At 49.2% G+C, this 21,370-nt stretch overlaps 1 protein-coding gene across 4 annotated transcripts in view; it reads right to left on the bottom strand.

Moving 5' to 3' along the window:
* Window positions 1-21,370, bottom strand: part of WHRN (whirlin) — a 91,482-nt gene that overhangs the window by 38,657 nt on the left and 31,455 nt on the right. For all 4 annotated transcript variants that reach the window (XM_059071316.2, XM_067040895.1, XM_067040896.1 and 1 more), the window contains exon 3: window positions 15,849-15,974. In XM_059071316.2, the coding sequence (XP_058927299.1) occupies window positions 15,849-15,974 (126 nt within the window). The remainder of the gene's footprint in view (window positions 1-15,848; window positions 15,975-21,370) is intronic.

Here is a 21,370-nt window from a genome sequence, read left to right as displayed (position 1 = left end):
AAAAAAGAAACTAAGTGTTACTCTTTTTGGCAATAGCCTTCCTGGGAGCAATTACTACCCTAGCAGGGGCCCCTTTAAAAGTCAGCAGGTAGGACTAAGCAACTCGAACGTTTGCAATTTACTAAACACACATTCAGAGGCTAGTTCACAAACCCAGCTAGGAGAGCATGCTATGGAAGGACTGAGAATGTGGCACAGCCGGTGGGAGTGGGGTGCGGGGTGGGGTGAGAGGCTAAAACTGTCGCCCAGCACGTGCCAGGATTCTCAGGAAAGAAACCACCTTCTGGCTCCTCAGAAAGGTGTTCATCATCTGGGCATATCCATCAGCTACCCGAGAGTTTCAGATGCCATCAAGGACCAGTCTCACCCACGAGCACACACACTCATGTGTGTACTGAATACTGAAGATCACTGAATACTGAATGGATATGTGGATACTGAAGATCACTCACATAACCAGAGCTACCATTTGAGGGGAGCTTATCCTGTGCCAGGCACTGGGCTTTACCTGCATTCACTCATTGAGTCTCGACAATATGGTACTTAGGACACAGGTGGCGGTGGTGCTGGTATCACTATTTTTACTATTTTTAGAGAACCTGGAATCTATGGGAAGCACAACTCCTCTCCCACAGTCCTTGGAAGGGAAGCAAGATGCCAGCTGGAGGTTCACAGCTCATGGAGTCCCACCCAGGAGAAAGAGGTGGCCACCGCACCCCAGGGAAAGGCCTGGCAGAGAAGGCCCTGCTCTGGCGAGGGGCTTGGGAAGGGAGGCAAAGCCAGTCTTCTAAGGTGGAGCTTGGCAATATTGTGAAAGCTGTTATCCCATCTCTTGTTGAAAGAGCCAGGGGACTTTCAAGGCTCCAAGCAATCAGGGGCTGCTCTGCCACGATCCCTCGCAAGCAGGCTCCGTGCAGGGCCCGGGTCGGTATGCCAGCGAGGAACTGAAGGAACGGCCTGGGTTTATTCCATCCCGGCGGGGCAATGCCAGACTGACCCTTCACCGGGGAGGCAGGACCCACAGCGGAAACCACATGGATGGGCATTAGAGCTGAGAGCCAGGCCTGTGACCTTGGCCAGCCCGTTCCTGGCATGTGACCTTGGACAAATCACTCCCACTTTCGGAGCCTCATTTTCCTCATCCACAAACAGAACCAATTCTATTTACTCACAGGCTTATACTGAAAACCAAAGCCAGCATATTTTTTCTTCTTTTTTTTAAACATCTTTATTGGAGTATAATTGCTTTTTTTGTTTGTTTTCAGCCTTTTTTAAAAAAAATTGGGGTATAGTTGATTTACAGTGTTGTGTCAGATTCAGTCTTAAGGTAGAGACCTAACTATGCAACATGACTAATATTTTAATAATCACTTATTGTGTTGTTGGTTCTATTTACCTATAGCATTCCTATATACGTCGCAGGTTAGCAAAGCAAATGTTTCATTGGCTCCAGTCTTCTGCAAAATGTCCTATCATTAATATTGGAGTACAATTGCTTTACAATGTTGTGTTAGTTTCTGCTGTATAACAAAGTGAATCAGCTATACGTGTACATACATCCCCATATCCCCTCCCTCTTGCGTCTCCCTCCCTCCCACCCTCCCTATCCTACCACTCTAGGTAGTCACAAAGCACTAAGCTGATCTCCCTGTGCTATGCAAAGCCAGCATATTATGAATACTTTTATCTGTGTTAAGCGCTTTTATAGAGATTCTCTGGCTTCATCCCCACAAGTTCCTAAAGGTATTATTTTCCCAGCTTTACAGATGGGGAAACTGAGTCCAGGGAGATAAAGTGATACAGCTGGTAATTTTGACTCCAAAGTGTGTGCATTTAACCACCATGTGACACTGCCTGGTAATGACTCACAGTGCCTGACACGGTGGGTATGAGAAGTGGTTGCCACTGTTATTAGTTTTCCCCAAATAATACTTTCTTGCTGAAGTACAGCTTTAATCGTAAATTCTTATTTAGATAATCTTAAAAGCTGAGCTATGCCCGTGCTCTCCCATGGAGATGGCACACATCCAGTCATCTGGGCCCCAGGTCCCCCTTCGGTCCACAGAAGACACTACTGGGAGAGCCTTAAGCTTAGCAAAGTATTCTTTCTGGGAGAACCCAGTTGCAAACACACACGTATAAACACTTCTGCAGCCACACTAATTAAATGGCGTTGGCACACAAGATAGAGATTATTTGCCGTCCCTGCAAATGGAAAGAGCACTGGGTTTGGAAGCAGAGAAACATGGACAAAGCCTTTCCCAATGTAAAATTTAGAAAACCACGTTACCAGTCAAGAGACATTCTGACTTCTGTGTTCAGCCATCCAGCTGGCAAGGGAGGTGAGCACGTGGCCTCAGAGAGCTCTGCATTTGAATTGCCAATTCTCAGCCAGCTAAGAACACGCTTTGGGGCGAGCTGCTTAATCTCACTGAGCCTCAGTCCCTTCATCCATAAAATGCGGATGATTGGACAACAGTCAGAACCTCTGCGTGGGGCTGCGATGAGGACAGACGAGATGATCCCTCCCGGGCGGGACTGGGCTGGGAGTGGTCGGTGACTATTAGTGCTTCTGTGCTGTTGTTATTCTGTAGATTTCAGGAATATCACTGGGTGTGTGGAGGCAGGAGCACACACACCACATACACAGAGAAACAACCCGGAAGTCCAGGATTATTCACTCCTCCCTCACCTCCCGGGGGCAGTAAGCTCAAGCTGCCCAGTCTGTGTGAGAACCATTTTACAAAGGGACGACCCTCTAGGTCCTGTAAGAGCCACTGCAGTTGGCCAGAGGAGGGGGTATGAGGGAAGGAAGAGGTGGGAACTGGATTTCTGTGACTAAGCTGCAGACCTGCCTGAGAGTCAATCCCAGCTCCTCCACCTACCAGCTGTGTGACCTTGGGTGTATTACTTAACCTCTCTGGGCCTTGGTTGCCCATCTCTAAAATGAGGATGATTCTACTGCCTCCTCACAGGGTTGCTGGGAGAATTAAATGACTCAGTGCAGGGACAGCACCCACTAAGCACCCTGGTTGGCACAGAGGGAGCACTCCCCAGATGCTGGTGACTCCTATGATTGTTACTGTCAATTAGAAATACTGGAAGACTCCTCTGCCCTAACTTACTTCCTTCTATTATTATCATTCCTTATTAATATTATTATCATTACTACCCTCACACTGCCGTACCTTCTGCCATTTCCACCATACTTTTTTTTTTTTTTTAAGTTTATTTATTTAATTTATTTATTTCTGGCTGTGCTGGGTCTTTGTTGCTGTGTGCGGGCTTTCTCTAGTTGCGGCGAGCGGGGGCTACTCTTCGTTGAGGTGCGAGGGCTTCTCATTGCGGTGGCTTCTGTTGTTGCAGAGCACAGGCTCTAGGTGCGTGGGCTTCAGTAGTTGTGGCTCGCGGGCTCTACAGCTCAGGCTCAGTAGCTGTGGTGCACGGGCTTAGTTGCTCTGCGGCATGTGGGATCTTCCCGGACCAGGGCTCGAACCCTTGTTCCCCGCATTGGCAGGCGGATTCTTAACCACTGTCCCACCAGGGAAGCCCTCCACCATACTTTTACTTGAACATATTCTGAATGGCCAGGAGAATCCTCCTGGTTCCCAATCCAAAAGCAGAGTGTGTAGAAACACTGGGCAGGTGTCACGACTGTGCTGATGTCAGAGGCCTGAGGAGAAGCAGGGAGGGCTGAGGGCCTGGCTGCCAAAGGCCATCAGTCTGGTTTTCTCCATCCCACAAGTTCAGGGTCATAGGGTCTCGTGGCTAACAGGGGAGGTCCTGGAGCCAATCCCTACTCCAGTTTCACCACTTCCTTGCCGTGTGATCTTGAGCAAGTGACCTCCCTGAACTTCAGTGTGATCATCTTTAATGAAGTAGATGTACAGTGTCTACGTCAAGAATTGTTTAGGGATTCATTAAGGTGGAACATAAAAGAGCACCTAGCAGGGCGCCGGGCTGGAAAAATGACTCAGTGGAGGTTCACTGTCACCATTCCTCTCAGTGACGCTCAGCCAGCACGTCACCTGGGGCACCAGGAGTCTTCGCTGCCTCTGTCTCCCACTCCCACCCTCCCCATTCAACACGATTTCCATGCAGAGCACGCAGGAGACACAAATCCAGGTGCTGTGTCGCGCAAGCCTCACTCTGGTCCCCAGATCACCAGCACCCGATGCCCACCGGAATGCCCACAGCCCTCCAACCACAAGAAGGACCCACGGGCTTGGGGTGCCCGGGGAGGGACACAGCCGCTCACCCTCCCTGCCACCTAGCCAGCAAGACTCTCTCCAAATCCTGCTCAAGATGAGAAAACGGACATGCTCAGGAGACATTTTTTCCTTTCTCCTCGTGTTGTCTCTCTAGCAGACAGCAGAGAACATTACAGATACTGAATCGCAGTAGTAAAAAAATGAGAAGATGGCTAAGATACACTTGTGCTCCCTGTTTGTGCTTCGACTTTGGAGGAGGGCCTTCTTGTCGCTCTGAAGTGGCAACAACTTAGTCAAAATCTTAGAAATCAGAGATGTCAGGTTTTGAACTGAGAAAGGAAGCACTTTTCTAAGAAGCTGATGGTTGGGTCACAAAAGGAACAGAATGAACAAGGGTCCCCAAATCACTGTGTGCACAACAGGCCAGGGAGAAAAAGGTCTGGAAGGACACGCCAACGGCTGACAGTTGTCTCGTCCCGGGCTGCACAGGGGCAGGGGAGGAAGGACTGTCACTGCAAACAGGAGTCAGTGCGTGATCTGACTTTTCTACAACCAGCAAGTGTTACGTTTACAATTAGAAAAAAGTTAAGATTTTTTTCGTAATCTGTATTACACTTGGCTAACTTGGTACCTGCCAGGATTCTCCACTGTAAACTTATTCTTTTCCCCTGCGTAATTACAAAATATATTGGTAGAGATACTTTGAAACTATGCAAAACCTCCTGTTTCTGCTTAAACTTCTGCCCACAATTTAGCTTCCATTGGTGCATCTTGCCTACAGCAATTAACACTGTAATGTAATGTTTTTTTTTTTGTTTTGTTTTGTTTTTTTTGCGGTACGCAGGCCTCTCAGTATTGTGGCCTCTCCGGTTGTGGAGCACAGGCTCCGGACGCGCAGGCTCAACGGCCATGGCTCACGGGCCCAGCCGCTCTGCAGCATGTGGGATCTTCCCAGGCCGGGGCATGAACCCGTATGCTTTGCCTCGGCAGGCGGACTCTCAACCACTGCGCCACCAGGGAAGCCCTGTAATGTAATGTATTAATGGTGATTTTCTCTTCCCTTATTCCTTCTACATTTTTTCATGGGAATTTTCCTTAAGGAAGAGTGGTCGCTTCTCCCCCATTGATGTATTTATTCCGTTCTTTATGTAATTCCATTAGTATGGATCCATGGATATTTACTGTCTTCTCCTTTGGCCATGAGGTGCTCTTTCAGGTTGGCTCTGTACACATCTGATAGGCTGATTGGTTGGTTGATTGATTTGGTAGCACATCTTTGTTTTCTGGTCCCAAAAGATACCCCAGGCTTCTCTGTCCTAGACCTGGAATCAATGACTCCTACAAAGAGCCCTGGTTCCTTTCATGTACAGAATAGTACTTAGAAACTAAAATCTGAGTGCTAGTTGTACCTATTTTAATTGCGTACAATCCCTCTCAATGGATAGAGTGAGGAATTATATGTGTATGTACTAACTCACGCATACATACACATGTAAGTTGATTTCTGTATCTATTTATCTGGGGGTAAATGTATACATTTTGTGTTTTTCTTGTAAATGAGTCCATATTGATACCTCTGACGAGTCCTGCACCAACAGGGTTTATTCTATTTTCCCTTTCCTTCCTTGTAACTTTCTCTGAGAGTGAGAAACCTGGCTCTCACTATCTAAAATGTACTTATTTTTCCATGGGCTTCCCTCGTGGCGCAGTGGTTGAGAATCCGCCTGCCGATGCAGGGGACACGGGTTCATGCCCCGGTCCGGGAAGATCCCACATGCCGCGGAGCGGCTGGGCCCGTGAGCCATGGCCACTGAGCCTGTGCGTCCGGAGCCTGTGCTCCACGACGGGAGAGGCCACGACAGTGAGAGGCCCGCGTACCACAAAAAAAAAAAAAAAAAAAAGTACTTATTTTTTCAAATGAACCATGTACAAATGAAGTAGTTTCAGAATTCCTAGTCCATATCCCTTTGAGGAAAAGAAATCTGCCAACTGGAGTACAGTGTCTGAGTACAGTTCGTCTTGTCTTTGCCTTACAGTTTTGGTAGAAACAATGTTTTTCAAAATTGCTTAGGTCAGCTTCTTCCTTCTCCATTCCCTTTCAGTGTGGCCGCAGGAATCACCTGTAATAGTTAGATTCCTTTGTCTTCATTTGTCTCAGTCTGCTCTCCATCTATCCCTGCAACAACCGAGTTGATTTTTAAAAATTTATATATAACAAAATTACTCCGTGTACAGTTCTGTGGGTTTTGACAAGTGCACAGACTCATGTGTCTATCACTACATGCAACCAGTTTTCCACACAAAACCATTTCCCAGGTCTTTTGCCCATTTTGACAGTTCTTTATACATTCTCAATATAAACCCTTTGTCAGAAATGGGATTAGAAAATATTGACTTCTCCAAGTCTGTGGTGTGTCTTTTCAATTCTCTTAAAAGTGTGTCTTTTGCAGACAGAAGTTTTTAATTTTCATAACGTCCATTTTGTCAATTTTTTCTCTTATGGGCCATGCTTTTGGTGTCACATCTAAAAACTCGTTGCCTAATGCAAGATCACACAGATTTTTATCCTATGTATTCCTTGAAAAAAAAATTATTTTTATTTATTTATTTATTTTGGTTGCACCGGGTCTTAGTTGTGGCACGCGGGATCTTTAGCTGCAGTGTTTGGACTTCTTAGTTGCGGCACGTGGACTCCCAGTTGTGGCATGCATGCTGGATCTAGTTTCCAGACCAGGGATCGAACCTGGGCCCCCTGCATCGGAAGTGTGGAGTCTTACCCATTGGACCACCAAGGGAGTCCCTCTCCTATGAATTCCTGTGGAAGTAGTGCAGTGTTATATTTTACTTTTAGGTCTACGATTTATTTTGAGTTAATTTTCATAGAAGGTGTGAGGTTGAGGTTGAGGTTCATTTGTTGGCATGCAGACGTCCAATTGTTCCAGCACCATCTGCTGAAAGGACTACCCTTTCTCCATTGAATTACCTTTGCACTTTGCCAACAGTCAGTTAAGTATGCTTTTGTGGGTTTATTGCTGAACTCTCTACTCTGTTCCACTGATCTATGTGTCTATCCTTTCACTAATACCGCATCATCTTGTTTACTATAGTTTTACAGTAAGTCTTGAAATCAGGTACTAAGTCCTCTAACAGTGCTCTTTGGTTTCAGAATTGTTTTAGCTCCTCTAGTTTCTTTGCCTTTGCATTACAAAATTTACAATCAGCTTGTAAATATCTACAAAAAATCCTGCTGGGATTGGAATTGGGATTGTGTTGAATCTAGATCGAATTAGGGAGACCTGACATCTTAGTAATATTCAGTCTTCCTATCCAGGAACACAGTGTATATCTCCATTTATTTATGTCTTTTTTGGAGTTTTCAGCATACAAATACTGCACATATTTTGTTATTTATACCTACTCTAAACTGTATTGTTTTTATTAACATTGAATTCCAGTTGTGCATTGCTAGCATATAGAAATGCAATTGACTTTTGTATTCCCCCCACCTTGCTAAACTCATTTATTAGGAGTTTTTTTGTAGATTCTTTGGAATTTTCTATGCAGATCATCAGTCTCTGTAAATAGAGTTTTTATTTCTTCTTTTCAGATCTGTATGCCTTTTCTTTCTTTCTATGGACTTATTGCACTGACTACAACTTCTAGTATGATATTGAATAGGAGTGGTGAGGGATGACATTTTTGCCTTATTTCAATCTTAGAGGAAACCTTTTAGTTTTTCACCATTAAATATGTTATCTACAGGTTTGTGAAGATGCCTTTCATCAGGTAATGGAATTTCCCTTTGATTCCTAATTTGATTAGAGTTTTTATCATAAATGGACATAGAATATTGTTAAATGCTTTTTCTGATTACATGGTTTTCTCAGTAACATTGATTTTCAAATGTCGCACCAGCCTTGCATTCCTTGGATAAAACCCACTTGGTCACGGTATATTATCCTTTTTATAGATTGCTGGATTTGTTTTTCTAAAATTTTGTTGAGGATTTTCACATCTATGTTCACGAAGAATAGTGATGTGTAGTTTTCCTGAAATGTGTTTGTTTGTTCTTGGTATTACATAATGCTGGTTTCATAAAATGAGTTGGGAAGCATGCCCTCATCTTTTATTTTCAGGGGGAGACTGCACAATTTTCTTCTTTAACTATTTGGAAGAGTTCATTAGTAGAAGCATCTGGCCTTGAGTTTTCTTTTTTGGATGGTTTTTAATTATAAATTCAGTTTCTTTGACACACATATAGAACTTTCAGGTTATCTATTTTTCTTTCTTGAGTATTAGTGGTTTGTGTCTTTCAAGAAATTGGTTCATTCCTCTAAGTTAGAGAATTCATAGGCAGAGAGTTGCTTGTAACATGCCCTTATTATCTAAGGTTTGTTTTTTTTTTTTTTAACTGTTAGGAATTATATAAATATTAAGAGGTATTTTTTTGTCATCTTCATTAGAACTGCTGTAAAATCAGCCATAATCACAGATAAAAATACTTTTAAAGGATCCTTACTAAACAAGTATTCTGTAGTAGCCACACCCTTTTCCCACCAAGAATACATAGACAGCAGCCTTGGAGAGTATTCCTGGCTCATTCTCTCCCAGCAGAACTATTTCAGGGACACACAGAGACAGAGTCAGCAGGCAAAGTCGGACTGCCAGATGATGGAGGGGCTCTGTCCAGAGGTGTCTGGACCCACCTCTCCATGATCCTCAGCCAGTCCTTCCCCTCCTTCTGGTCCTCAGTCTCCCCATGTGTAAAATGGGAGGGTTGGAGGCTGGGATCTATGCATATAGATGGATTCCTGTCACTTATCCTTCATCAGAGAAGAGCTGAAGGTGGCACCAGATGCCCATGGGCACCTTTGATGAGCAAACCTCACTGCGGGCCACGGCTGCTACTCAGCTTCTTCGACATGAAGGCAGGAGTCTCTAAGGGAAAGGGTCTGACTGCTCGGGCCCATCCCAGGTAGTTGTAAAATCCACTAACACCTCTTATCAGGATTCACCCCTTAACAAAACTGCCAGCTCTGTGCCGTGTTCAGGCCAGGATGCAAATGAAGCAGTGGTCAAGATTGGAGCTTTGGAGTCAAAAAAACTATATACTACTACCAAACGTAAAACAGATAGCTAGTGGGAAGCAGCTGCATGGCACAGGGAGATCAGCTCGGTGCTCTGTGACCACCTAGAGGGGTGGGATAGGGAGGGTGGGAGGGAGGGAGACGCAAGAGGGAAGAGATACGGGAACGTATGTATATGTATAACTGATTCACTTTGTAGTAAAGCAGAAACTAACACACCATGGTAAAGCAATTATACTCCAAGAAAGATGTTAAAAAAATAAAAAAATAAAGACCTGGCTTGGGGCCTGCCTCAGCTGCAGCCACTGACTCCTTCATTCAAGACACCCACTGTGTGCCAGGCACTGTCTGCGCAGGGAGATAACGGTGTGTAAACAACACCCAGTCTCTGCCCCATGCTGCTGGGATCTCAGAAAAGAGACAGTCATTAATAAATAATCCCCAATTATGATGGGATTACAAGTTCCTACCTCATGGAGCTGTGGTGAGGGTAAGAGCTGACACGTGGAGATCACCTGATACTGGGTGAGTGTTCTGCAAAGGATGCCATCCCAGGCTTAATCTAAAGAGGACCCTGGCAAAAGCCAGTCTGCAGAGGTGACAGCCCAGCCCAGCTGGCTTCTCCAATTTAGCTGACACATAGCACACACGACAGATCTGCAGAGTAGCAGTTCACCCCCATCGCCACTGAGACACCGAACGTGAAGCAGATGCTCCACGGCCGGCCCCAAGACCACAAGTAGCACAGTGGTGACCCCAAGGGTGCGGCATTCATGAGAACAGAGATCCTGCCCCGGCGAACCCCAGCCGGGATGGAAGCGTGGCTCCCACCGGCAAAAGCAAAACGGGCCTCCCACCCTGGAATGACCTCAAGGGTGAAGGCCGTGGAGCCGGGCAGGGTCAGGGTTAACCTCTCTGGGCTTCAGAAGCTTGGTGACTTCCGAAAACACTAAATGGCCTTTGTTTCTTTTCTCCGCATTCTTTCGATATTTAGCCAGTTTAGGGTACTAGGGAGGTGGCAGAGAAAAGCCCATGGCTTTTAGAGGGCTTGAAGGGCTGGGGCCAGATCCTGAGCAAGTTACTACACCTCTCTGAGCCTCAGTTGCTCATCTATTAAATGGCATTATTAATGCCAACCGTAGGGTTATTGGAGGATTAAATAAGAGTGTATCTAAAGCGTTTAGCACAGTGCCCAATTCATAATAACTGGTTAATAAATAGCAACTGCTACCATTATTATTAGGTTTAAATGCCAGTCAATTCTGGCTGTCCTTAAAGGAACAAAGTTTTATGGTCTATTCTTTGGTAGGGTTTGCTGGGGGCAGGTGCAAAGGAGTAAGAGAGGCCTAAAGATCAATGCCGAAGGGGCAGTCAGCCCCTGCCAGGAGGGTGGGACAGTTCCAAGTTCTACGTGGCCGCCCCCCAGGCGCGCCCCCGCAACCCTCGGGTGAATACTGGGAAGTGCCTGACCTCCTCCGAGAAGCTTCTCCTCCCAGCAGTGTTGGCTGCACTCACAGGGCCCCTCAGGAGCTAAGGGAGTGGCTGGAAGCCAGGCACGAGGGGAACTATTGCCCCAGGAAAGCTCTGCACGGTGGCAAGGAGCCCTATGTACAAATAAAGCCTGTTCTTGGCTCTACCGCCCACACGGCCAAGCCCCTTTATTCCATTTCAATATGCCTAATTCCATGGAAAGTGCGTTGGCAACAAAGAGCATCAATCAGTCCTGGACGCCTGAGTGAGTGTAGGCAGGTGTTAGCAGATGCGAGGGACCTTGGAGAAGAAAGTAAAACAGTGGCAGGGAATAAAAAACGCTTTACTGCGGTGGGGACTGAAGATGGAAGGGACTTTACTGAAGGTGAGCATTTTATGAGCAAATAAAGCCTCTGACTGCCTGCAACTGAGAAGCAAACTAAAGTAACTGAAGAACTTCTATGGAATATTTTTCCTCTGCCTTGTTTCAAAATGGAAACTGCTTTATTGTTGCTGTTTGCGTGACTATAAAACTAGTATTTGCTCCATTCAGACACTGTATAAGGATGTAAAGAATAAAATGAAAATCAGCCATAATCTTCCCACCTCGGGATAACCACGTGTAGACGTTTCTCTGGGGATATTTTTGTCTATGTATACAATATGCATGCGATCCTGACAGATATGTGGTTTGGCAGTCTGTTTCTCACCTAATAACATACCATGGACATCCTTCCATATCAATAATGGCAGATCTCAGCATCATCTTTTCATGGCTGCAGTCTTGGGTGCATTATACACCCTGTGTGATCTGGCTGTTCGCCTCCTCCACATCATCTGGCACCATCTCCCTGCCTGGCTTTCTGCGTTCAGCCAACTCTGGTCTTCCTTTGCATCCTGGAACACTTCTTTCCACTTCAGGGACTCAGCATTTTCTGTCCTTTCTGCCTGAAATTCTCCTTTCCTCTTTCACATAATTAATTTTTACCTTTTAAATTTCAACCGAAATGTTTCTTTCTCCAGGAAGCCTTCCTGGATATCTACCACCAGACAGAGTTCCATGTACTTCGCCATCTTGGTATTTATCACAATCGTAATTAAACAAACAGTGGTGGAACTTATTCCGCCCTTGTCTTCCCACTAGAAAGTAAGCTCCAGGAGGTCGGGGACTGTGTCTGTCTGGCTCAGCTCAGAAGCCACAGGGCAAGTACAGTGTCTGGCACACAGGAATCCTGAGTACATATCTGCTGATTAAATGCAAGGAAGGAAAGGAGGGGCAGCCAGGGAGACCCACTGCCTGCATGTAATGCCCACTTCCTTCCTTCCTTCCACACAGAAGAGGGATCTGCCGGCAGGTTACCTACTTTGGCATCTCTCCGTGGGTATGGGAACCTGCAGGTGAAGGAGAACGGATCACGCTCCTGAGCCTGGGCACCCACTGGCGCTCTCAGGCCGGGAAAATGTGCAGATCTAGGAGAAAGCCCCAGAGATCCGCCTGCCCAGCCGTTCACCTGCAGACTGTCTGAGCTGGGAGACTGAGGCCCAGGGAGCAGGGGACAAGTCCACCTTCGAAGACACAGCTGGTCAGGGCAGGTCCTAGGCCTCCCATTCCCCCCTAAACAGGGCAACCCTAGGCTCTGTGAGGCCTGGGTTCAAATCCCAGTTCTGACATGAGAAAGAATTTGGCCTTTATCTCCATGAGCCTTGGTTTCTTCAACAGTAAATTGGAGATGGTAACACCCACATCATCACTTGAAGGCAGTGGAACGTGGTGGTTAAGAGTATGGGCTTGGAGTGAGCAGGTGTGAGTTCAAAGCTAGCACTTCCTAGCTGGGCGACCTTGGGCAAGCTGCTTACTATTGCTCCTGAATCTGCCACCTGTCAAAGAGGGAGAAGGACATTCCGTTTTCATAGACTGTTGCAAAAATCAGTAAGATAATGTGAAGCATTTAGCGCCGTCCTAACATAGTAACTGCTCAGTAAGTGGCTAACATGATAGCAAAGCTACCACCTGTCAGTAATCAGAGGGAGGGAGAGAGAGAGAGAGAGAGAGAGAGAGAGAGATGCTCAGTCCTCTCTGGCCAGAACCTAGCACGTCATCTCTCTTGCACGCTGCCGTTCCCCGCTCCCGCTTTCTCTTAACATGGATTCAGTAAGCGTGTATTCACCACCAACAAAGTATGGGACCTGCTCACGTGTCTGCTGTCACTGAAGACACTGCTTATGTCATCACACAACATCCTCTCTAAGAAGGACCAGAGGAAAACTGCCCTCAGGCCTCAGGAAGAGGAATAACCAGGCTTCTCCAGCACAGTTGGTCTGTTTTCATCTTACAAATGTCCCTGACCTGCTGCCCTCTTTGTGTTGGCTGCCGGGAAGCTCGGAGTCAAATCTGTGTGTTGCCTGTAGCGGTTTGCAGCCCCACACGGCGAGTGTTCTCGGAAGGACTCTCACCTCGGCTTTCTCGCTTTCTCCCTTCCTCCCAATTTCCTCACTTAATCGTTTAAAAAAAAATCTTTACTCTGTGTCTAGAAACTGACTTGAATCTTTTTTGAAATTTTGGGGAAAATAAATGGAATGAAAAATGCATACAGGCTAAACACAACGTGCTATGCTGAACTGGACTGTATCCTAGAATAGAAAAGGGGAATTAGTGGGAAAACTGGTGAACTCTGAATAAAGTCTGTAGTTTGTTTAACAGTATTATACCAATGTTAGTTTCTTAGTCTTGACAAACACATCATGGTTATATAAGATGTTAACATTAGAGGAAGCTGGATAAAGAACAAATGGGCAATCTCTTTGCAACTTTTCAGTAAATCTAAAATTAATACAAAATAACAAATTTATTAAATACTATCTGCATATAGAATACCATGAGATTGTCTCCTTTTGGAGTCCCAACAAGGAATCATCTTTACTCACTGAGAGCATAGCAAGCCGGAGACCCAGGGCATTTCCGAATCACCTAGAGCCTACCAACATTTGTGGGACATCTACTCCTCTCCCCACCCCCGCCCAGGCTGGCCTGGTAACCAGCACACAGTTCTAGAACCAGAATTCTGATTCCTGGATGGGAATCCCGGCTTTGCCTCTTACAGCTGTGCAGCTCTCTGAGTCCCAGATACTGCGCCTATAAAATGGGCTAACGGAAGAACTGCTTTCACAGGAATGTTGGGAGGTTTAGGTGATTTTATGACATAAAGTGCTTGGGAAAGAGCAGACAGTCTCAGTCAGTGTAGGCTGTGTAACAAAGTACCACAGACTGGATAGCTTATAGACAACAGACATTTATTTCTTGGAGTTCTGGAGGCTGAATGTCTGAGATCAGGGAGCCAGTGTGGTCAGGTTTTGGTGAGGACCCTCTTCTGAGCTGCAGACTGCCAACTTCTTTCTCATTGTATCCTCCCAAGGCGGAAAGACAGCCAGGAATCTCACTGGGGTCCCTTTTCTAAGGGCACTAATTCCATTCATGAGGCTCTGCCTTCATGACCTAATCACCTCCCAAAGGCCACACCTGCTAGTATCATCACTTTGGGGGTTAGGGTTTCAAGGTATGAATTTGGGAGGAACACAAACATTCAGTCCAAAACACAGACCCTCAATAATTTTAACCTTTATTTTTAATGTCACTGTGAGTTGGTTCCTCATTTTTTTTCTGAGAAAGAGATGCTATATATTGTTATTATCTGGGAAAGGGAAGGGAAACTCAGAGAGGTAGAGAGATTCTCCAAGGTCACACAGCTACTAAAGTAAAAGCAGCAAGGCTGGGATCTGGACTCCAGACCCAGAGCTCTTCCCATTGTGCCATGTTTCCTAAGAGAACCCCCCGAGCCACGTCACGGAGGATGAGGCTGGCTCCTGTCTCTCTGCCACTCCAGCCTCATCCTTTGTGGCTTGGTGGGCGAAGAGGTCTCCTGACCACCACTCTGATCCTCCATGACCCTTCTCGTCCACAGAGAGAATCCGCTTCCCTCCGTCAGTGGGACATTCAAGGCCCTTTGTTAGGAAGGCACGACCTCACCTCGTGCCTTCTTTCCCAGCCTCACATGTGGCCGGTTGCCCATCCAGTCACACACGGTCAAACCACATGGCTCCTTCAACCAGGCAGCTCCACAGCCCAGCCCGTTTACCCAACAGCCTCTCTCGTCCCACAAGACGTGGCTCAAACGCCACCTGCACCCGGGGTCACCGCTGCTGTGGCATCCCTGCCACCAGGATTTAGCCCAAAAGCGTGCTGCCGTTTATCTAGGTGACTAGGTGTGTCCTGAGTCCAGTGCCCTTGTGGACAGTCTCTGCCTCACTCACTGTCACCTCCCCCCACCCAAAGCTCTGAGCCAGTTCCTGGCCCTCCCCAGCAGGAGATACAGCGTAGCAGTTAAGAACATGGGCTTTGGAATTAAGACTATTGGGCTCAAACCCTGCTCTGCAACTGATCAGCTGCATGAACTTGGACAAGTCCGTTTAACCTCTACATGCCTCAGTTTCCCCAACCGGGAAATTCGGGTAATAACATACTACCCCACGGGATACGGTTCAATGAGATGATATGTGTAACGTCAATTAACGGATGCTGGGCACACAGATAGCCCTCTTTAAAGTGAGAGCTAATTGCTGGTTGCTCTGGATCAAACGCCAGCCCCGAGGCTGCCCGGTGCAAACCCACCCCAGCCTGCAGCTTCCTCTCCTCTTCCCTCTCCGAGTACCACAATCAACCCTGAAGTCGGGGCCATCACAGGCCATCAGCAGTGTTTCCAAAACAGCAGCCACGAGGAACTCAAGCTGGCCTGCTGCCCAGCAGCTCGTGGGAGGCTGCCCTGCTCTGCGGATGGCCGGGAGAACTCGGGGTTCGGGAGAGGTGGCGGCTCCTGGTGCCTGCTCTGAGCTCTGAGCTAGAGCCGTGCAGCCAGGGGAGGGCTCTCGGCTGCGACAGGTCCTTCGCGTGGGGGTGCCGGCTGCTCTGCTGGACGTCCCGTTGAAACCAGCTGCACAGGGCTCCACACACGGGTCTTTCCCTCCCTCGCCCCAACACGTTCAGCCTGGCGCCCCATCCCCTCCCTGGGAGTCAGGGGTCTCTCACCTTGAGTCCGCTGCTTTCCGCTTCAGAGCCCGGGTCCACGCCAGTGATGTAAATGCCCAGGCCGTACTCGGCTCCCCCACGGATGGTGAGGCCCAGGGACCGGCCGTCCCCCAGCACCAGGTTCACCTGCAGGAGGGAGCGAAGAGAGTATTCGAGGGCCTGGAGGGCACCAGGACCTTTGGGGGGGCGGCAGGCTAAAGACCTCCCCCCCCCCCGCCATACTCCGACGGGCATGCCTATTCAGGCCTGCAAGATCTCCTGGAACACTCCAGTTTCTGCCCCAGCTCTGCCCCTCGTTTGCTGAGTGACCTGGGGAAGCCCCTCTCCCCTCCGTGGGTCACAGGTACAAGTGCGGTAAAAGCAAGGCGCTGAGGAGAGGACCTCCAGGGACCCCTCTGGTGCTAACACTCTAGACGCTCCAGGTTTTCACGTGTTCCTCACACCATGGCGGCCACGGACTCTCTAGGCCTCCACTGGCTGCCCCTGACTATACGCCCTTCGGTCAGGGAGTACCCGTCAGGCCGCGGACCCTCCACCCAGCTCCCTCACCTCCCATCCTCCCGCCTCAGGATCAAGGCCAAGTCCAGGTGCAGGGCCCCACCAGCTGCCACCCCAGGGGTCTCCCGCCTTCCCAGGGCTCTGCCATCCATCCTGAGAGGCCACGGCAGTGTCGCCTCAGCAGCTCTTCATTCCATAAACACAGGGTGCGCCCACTAAGGGCAGACCCAGCGCCAGGCCAGGGGGTGTGGAGAGGACCCAGACACAGGCCTGCTCCCGAGGGCTCAGAGTCCTGAGGGGCGGAGAGACCAGTAAACAGACCTCCACGGTACCGCGTGATCACAGCCAGATGCGGTGACTTGTGGGCTGTGTGGGTGCAGAGGAGGGGCAATGATCCCGCCTGGAGGTGGGGGGACGGGTGCGGAGGGGCTTCCTGGAGAAAGCGACATCTCTGATGAGACTGGAGGGTGGGCAGGAGTCAACCAGGAGAGGGTAGGGCGAGGGCGAGAGGGGCATTCAGGGTCACGGGACAGCAGTAGGAAGGAGAGCACACTTGACACCGGACCAGAGAAGTGAGGCGCTGTGGCCAGAGCAGGGAGAGCCGGGGGTGGGATGGGGGCCGGGGAGGGGGCTGAGTGGGCAGGAGAGGCTGGGGCAGATTCACGGAGCCTCAGAATCCATGCAGGCACCTGCAGGAACATGCAGGTTAAGTGTGCCTCGCGTCTGAAAGGGGAACTTACAAAAAGAAGTGGCCAGAACAGCTGGAACCTACCGCAGAGAACAGAAAACATCCTGCAACAAGTTAAGACCCAGTGACATGTAAGGGACCGAAAGAGCACAGTGTGACCACCCACGGGAGAGGAAGGGGTGGAGGTCCCGGCAGGCATCAGGGGAGGGCAAATGGCATGGTGTTAGGGAAGCCATCCAACTAGCTTTCTATTTCCGAAAAGTCATTCATCTAAGAGTTACCAGGGGCTCTGCGCCAGCCACAAGGAGAAGCTTTTTACATTTATTATCTTCCTCCTTCAACCCCCCCGCCGCCGGAAGTCAGAGGGGAGGTGCTGAAGAGGACAGATTCAAGTCCAAACTGACCAGTGGGGGCCCGGCTGTGTGACCTTGGGCAAGTTACTTCACTTCTCTGTGCCTCAGCCTCCTCACCTAGAAAATGAGGATGAAAATAGTGTCTGCCTTATAAGGTTACTAGGGAGAGGATCAAATTGAGAGACAAACGTAGGCTAGTCTCTGGCCCACAGTAAACGCTCAATAGATGTTAGCCGCTGTTGGTGCTACTTTGCACAGGACAAAAGCAGACAAGGCCACACAGCCGCAGCTGACACCTACTGGCTGGCAGGCCAGTGTCGGGGGAGAGCCCTACACACAGAACGACTCTACATGGTCTGGTTCTAAGACTGCAGACTCCGCAGCATGTCAGGGAGGCCCAGCCCTGTGGGACAGTGCCAGGCCGTACCGCCCAGTGGCATGGCCTCAGCCCCTTTAGTCCAGAGCCAGCCCCCCATCTCCTCATCAGACACCATGAGCACATTATAAGGAGAGCATCTGTGAGGCCCACAGAAGCCTCAGGGGGGCTTGTGAGCAGTCACCCAGAAATGTCAGAGTTCTTGGAAGAGCAGGCTCTGGGGATGCTTGAAGTCGGACTTGGGAACAACTTCCTAGCCCCCTCCCTTCCCCAGTGCAGCTCCAGGGCTGGGATAGGTTTGAGGTGACCTAGGTCCACGCTGGTTCACCCTGGTCCCTCATCACATCCAGGTCTGTGTGTTTGGGAGGTGACAGTGTGCTGGCTGCCTGTATAGACTCTAAAGCCAGACTGCGGAAGTTTAATGCCGGCAAGGACACTCGCTAGGTGTGTAACACTGGGCAGGTTACTTCACCTCTCTGTGCCTCAGTTTTCTCATCTATAAAATGGGTAAAACAATCACAGCAACCTTACTGGGTTGTTGTGAGTGATGAACGGGTGTATCTACTTGGAGCACTTAGAATCATGACACAGCAGAAGCACTCACACTGCGTCAGCTATCGTTATTATCTTCAAAATGTCCCTCGCGGGCAAGCCATGGCACCGAGCTTGGGCAGATATGATCTGGAAAGAATGAGGAAGGCTTCTTCATGCGAGAGAATGAACATGGGCTGCTTCTGAGACAGGGAGCCGTTGCTGGTATTGCATCCAATGCAAACCAAACCCCAACTCCGCACTGGGCACAGATTCAGGGGAGAATCTAACTGGGTCCCTGTCCTCAGAGGAGGCCCTGAGCTGGAGTATTGGCTGTTGATGGCTCACAGCTGAGTGCCTGCCAGGACCTGCCTCACCTAAGGTCACAGCCTCCCTGGAGCAGCTCCCATCCAATGACTGGTTGATGCAGACGAGCGAAAGCCTGACCCCTGCCTCAATTCAGGACAATCTTGCAAGTCACCCCCCGGCTCCAGAGCTCCCTTGGGAGCAGCCAAGGCCTCTGCAGAGATGGTATCACAGGCTACTCCTTCCTCTGTGCAGTCCTGTATTCCTCATGCCTTTTCTGGTGGTGATCCCGAGGCACTGCATTTCTGCTGTAATAAATGACCATGGATTTAGGCGCTTAAAATAACACAGGTTTATTACCTCAAAGCTCTGGAGGTCAAAAGTCTACAGTGGGTCAACAGGACTGCATTCCTTCTAGAGGTTGTTGGGGAGAACCCATTTTCTTGCCTTTTCTAGCTTCTAGAGGCCACCTGCATTCTTGGGCTCATGGACGCATCCTTCATCTCCAAAGCCAGCAGTGTAGCATCTTCTGGTCCCTCTCTCACTCTGCTCCTGGCATCACACCACCTTTTTTCTGACTCTGACACTCCTGCGTTCTTCTAAGGACACTTGTGATCGCATCGGGTCCACCCACATAATCCAGGAAAATGTCTCTATCTCAAGAGCCTCATCTTAATCACACCTGGGAAGCCCCTTTGCCATGTAAAGTGACCTGTTCACAGGCTCCAGAGCTTAGGGGGTAGACGTCTTTGGGCCATCATTATTCTGTCTACCACAGGCACATTCCTATAAACCTCTTTCAGGGAAGTCTTGGTCTCAGAGTCCATTCCTGGGAGCCCGACCACAGGCAGAGCACCCCAGAAATATGACCTCCAAGCCCTGAAGGCCGAGGGGGTCAACCAGGGCAAGGGGAGGGCAAGAACGTGTGCAAAAGCTCAGGAACAGGACAGAGCAGGGCGCCCTGGGATCACTGCAGGGTTGTGTTTGGCGGGAGGGTGGCAGGGGAGGAAGGCATGGCGCTACCCTGTGTGGGGCAGTGAGCGAGGTCAACAGCCTGGGCTTCAAGCAGGAGAGAAAAGGCTCAGACTCGGATTTTAGGAAGACTACTGGGGAGGGCTAGCAGCAGAGGAGGCCAACTTCTGGAGCTCCTTTAAGACACGGTGTGTGCCTTACGACACTGGTGGGGTGAGGGAAGGCGAGCTTCACACCTGGGCGACGTCAGTGAGGCCGGCTGAGGACAGAGTGGCAGCTCCCGCCTCAAACCCGGATGGACCCCTCCTGCAGGCTGTGCTGCTGGGGCATTGGGACAAGCCAGGCCTGGCCTGGGGGCCTCACACCAAGGCTCCAGCCCGGTTCACTTGGTGGCGTGGGTCAGTCCCTCCCCCATTCCCACCCCCACCTGGTCTCTCCAGCTCCGGGACATGAAGATTCTGGGGGGAGAGAGCAGACAGGAACCCAGGAGCACACAGACGGCTGTGGTCCCCGCCTTTGAATACTAAGGATGAAAACAAACCCCACTGCCTGCCAGTCGCTTCCCCATAAATCCTTCACATGGGAATAAAATGGAGTCTTCATCCCAGGACGGTAATAACAGACCTATCGACAGCAGGGTATCTGCTTCAATCACCTGCTGGAAACTCCACCAGCACTTGGCAGGAAACAAAACTCACCTATGGGAATGGGCACTAAGCTGTGAGAGGCAGCCTGGCACAGTGAAAAGAATACCATTCCCGGGCTTCCCTGGTGGCGCAGTGGTTGAGAATCTGCCTGCCGATGCAGGGGACACGGGTTCGTGCCCCGGTCCGGGAGGATCCCACATGCCGCGGAGCAACTAGGCCCGCGAGCCACAACCACTGAGCCTGCGCGTCCGGAACCTATGCTCCACAACGAGAGAGGCCGCGACAGTGAGAGGCCCGCGCACCGCGATGAAGAGTGGCCCCCGCTCGCCGCAGCTAGAGAAAGCCCTCGCACAGAAACGGAGACCCAGCACAGCCATAAATAAATAAATAAATAAATAAAAATACAATTTTGAAAAAAAAAAAAAAAAGAATACCATTCCCACCAATAATAAGAATATAATGATAACTCACTAAATCAATTGGTTACTAAATTTATTGAGTCTTTCCTAGATCCCAGGCACTGTGCTCAGCACTTTACATGCCTTACTTCGTTGAGTCCTCTTTCCTCCTCTGTGGTTTCTCTTATTATCCCCATTTTCCAGGTGAGGAAAGTGAGGCCAGAGAGGTGAAATGACATGGCCAAGGTCAAACAGGGGGCAGAGCCCAGGCATTTAATCAGCTCACTGCACTGCCTCCCACAGGCCTGAGTTCGCATCCTGGTCCTGCCCTTTACTCCTGGGCAACCCTGGGGCAGGGCCTGTTGCTTTTCTGATCTTTCAGTCTCCCCATCAGTGAAATGAGAGTTGCACAGCTTACCGGGCACAAGCACTGCTATCTCTCTTCCCACCTTCCTCTAGAACCCCAACCCTGTCCAGGAAGCAGCATGAGCAGCCTCAGGAGATGACATCAATAAACATTTGGGGACAAAAATGATATGAAAGGTACCTAGCACCTAGGAAGCATTGGATAAATGATGGTTGTTACTGCAATGAATTACTATGCCCCAGGCACTATCCTCTGTGCACATGATTTATTGATTCTTGAAACAGCCCCATATGGCTGCTATGACCATCCACAAACCATGGCTAGGGAAGCTTAAGTGACTCACCCAAGGTTAAGTGACTCACCCAAGGTCACACAGTCAGGGAGTT

This window comes from Kogia breviceps, chromosome 8 (genome assembly GCF_026419965.1).
Source record: "Kogia breviceps isolate mKogBre1 chromosome 8, mKogBre1 haplotype 1, whole genome shotgun sequence".
NCBI classification, from domain to species: Eukaryota; Metazoa; Chordata; class Mammalia; order Artiodactyla; family Physeteridae; genus Kogia; species Kogia breviceps.
Note: the sequence above shows the minus strand (reverse complement) of the source record. Positions and strands in the feature narration are given on the sequence as shown.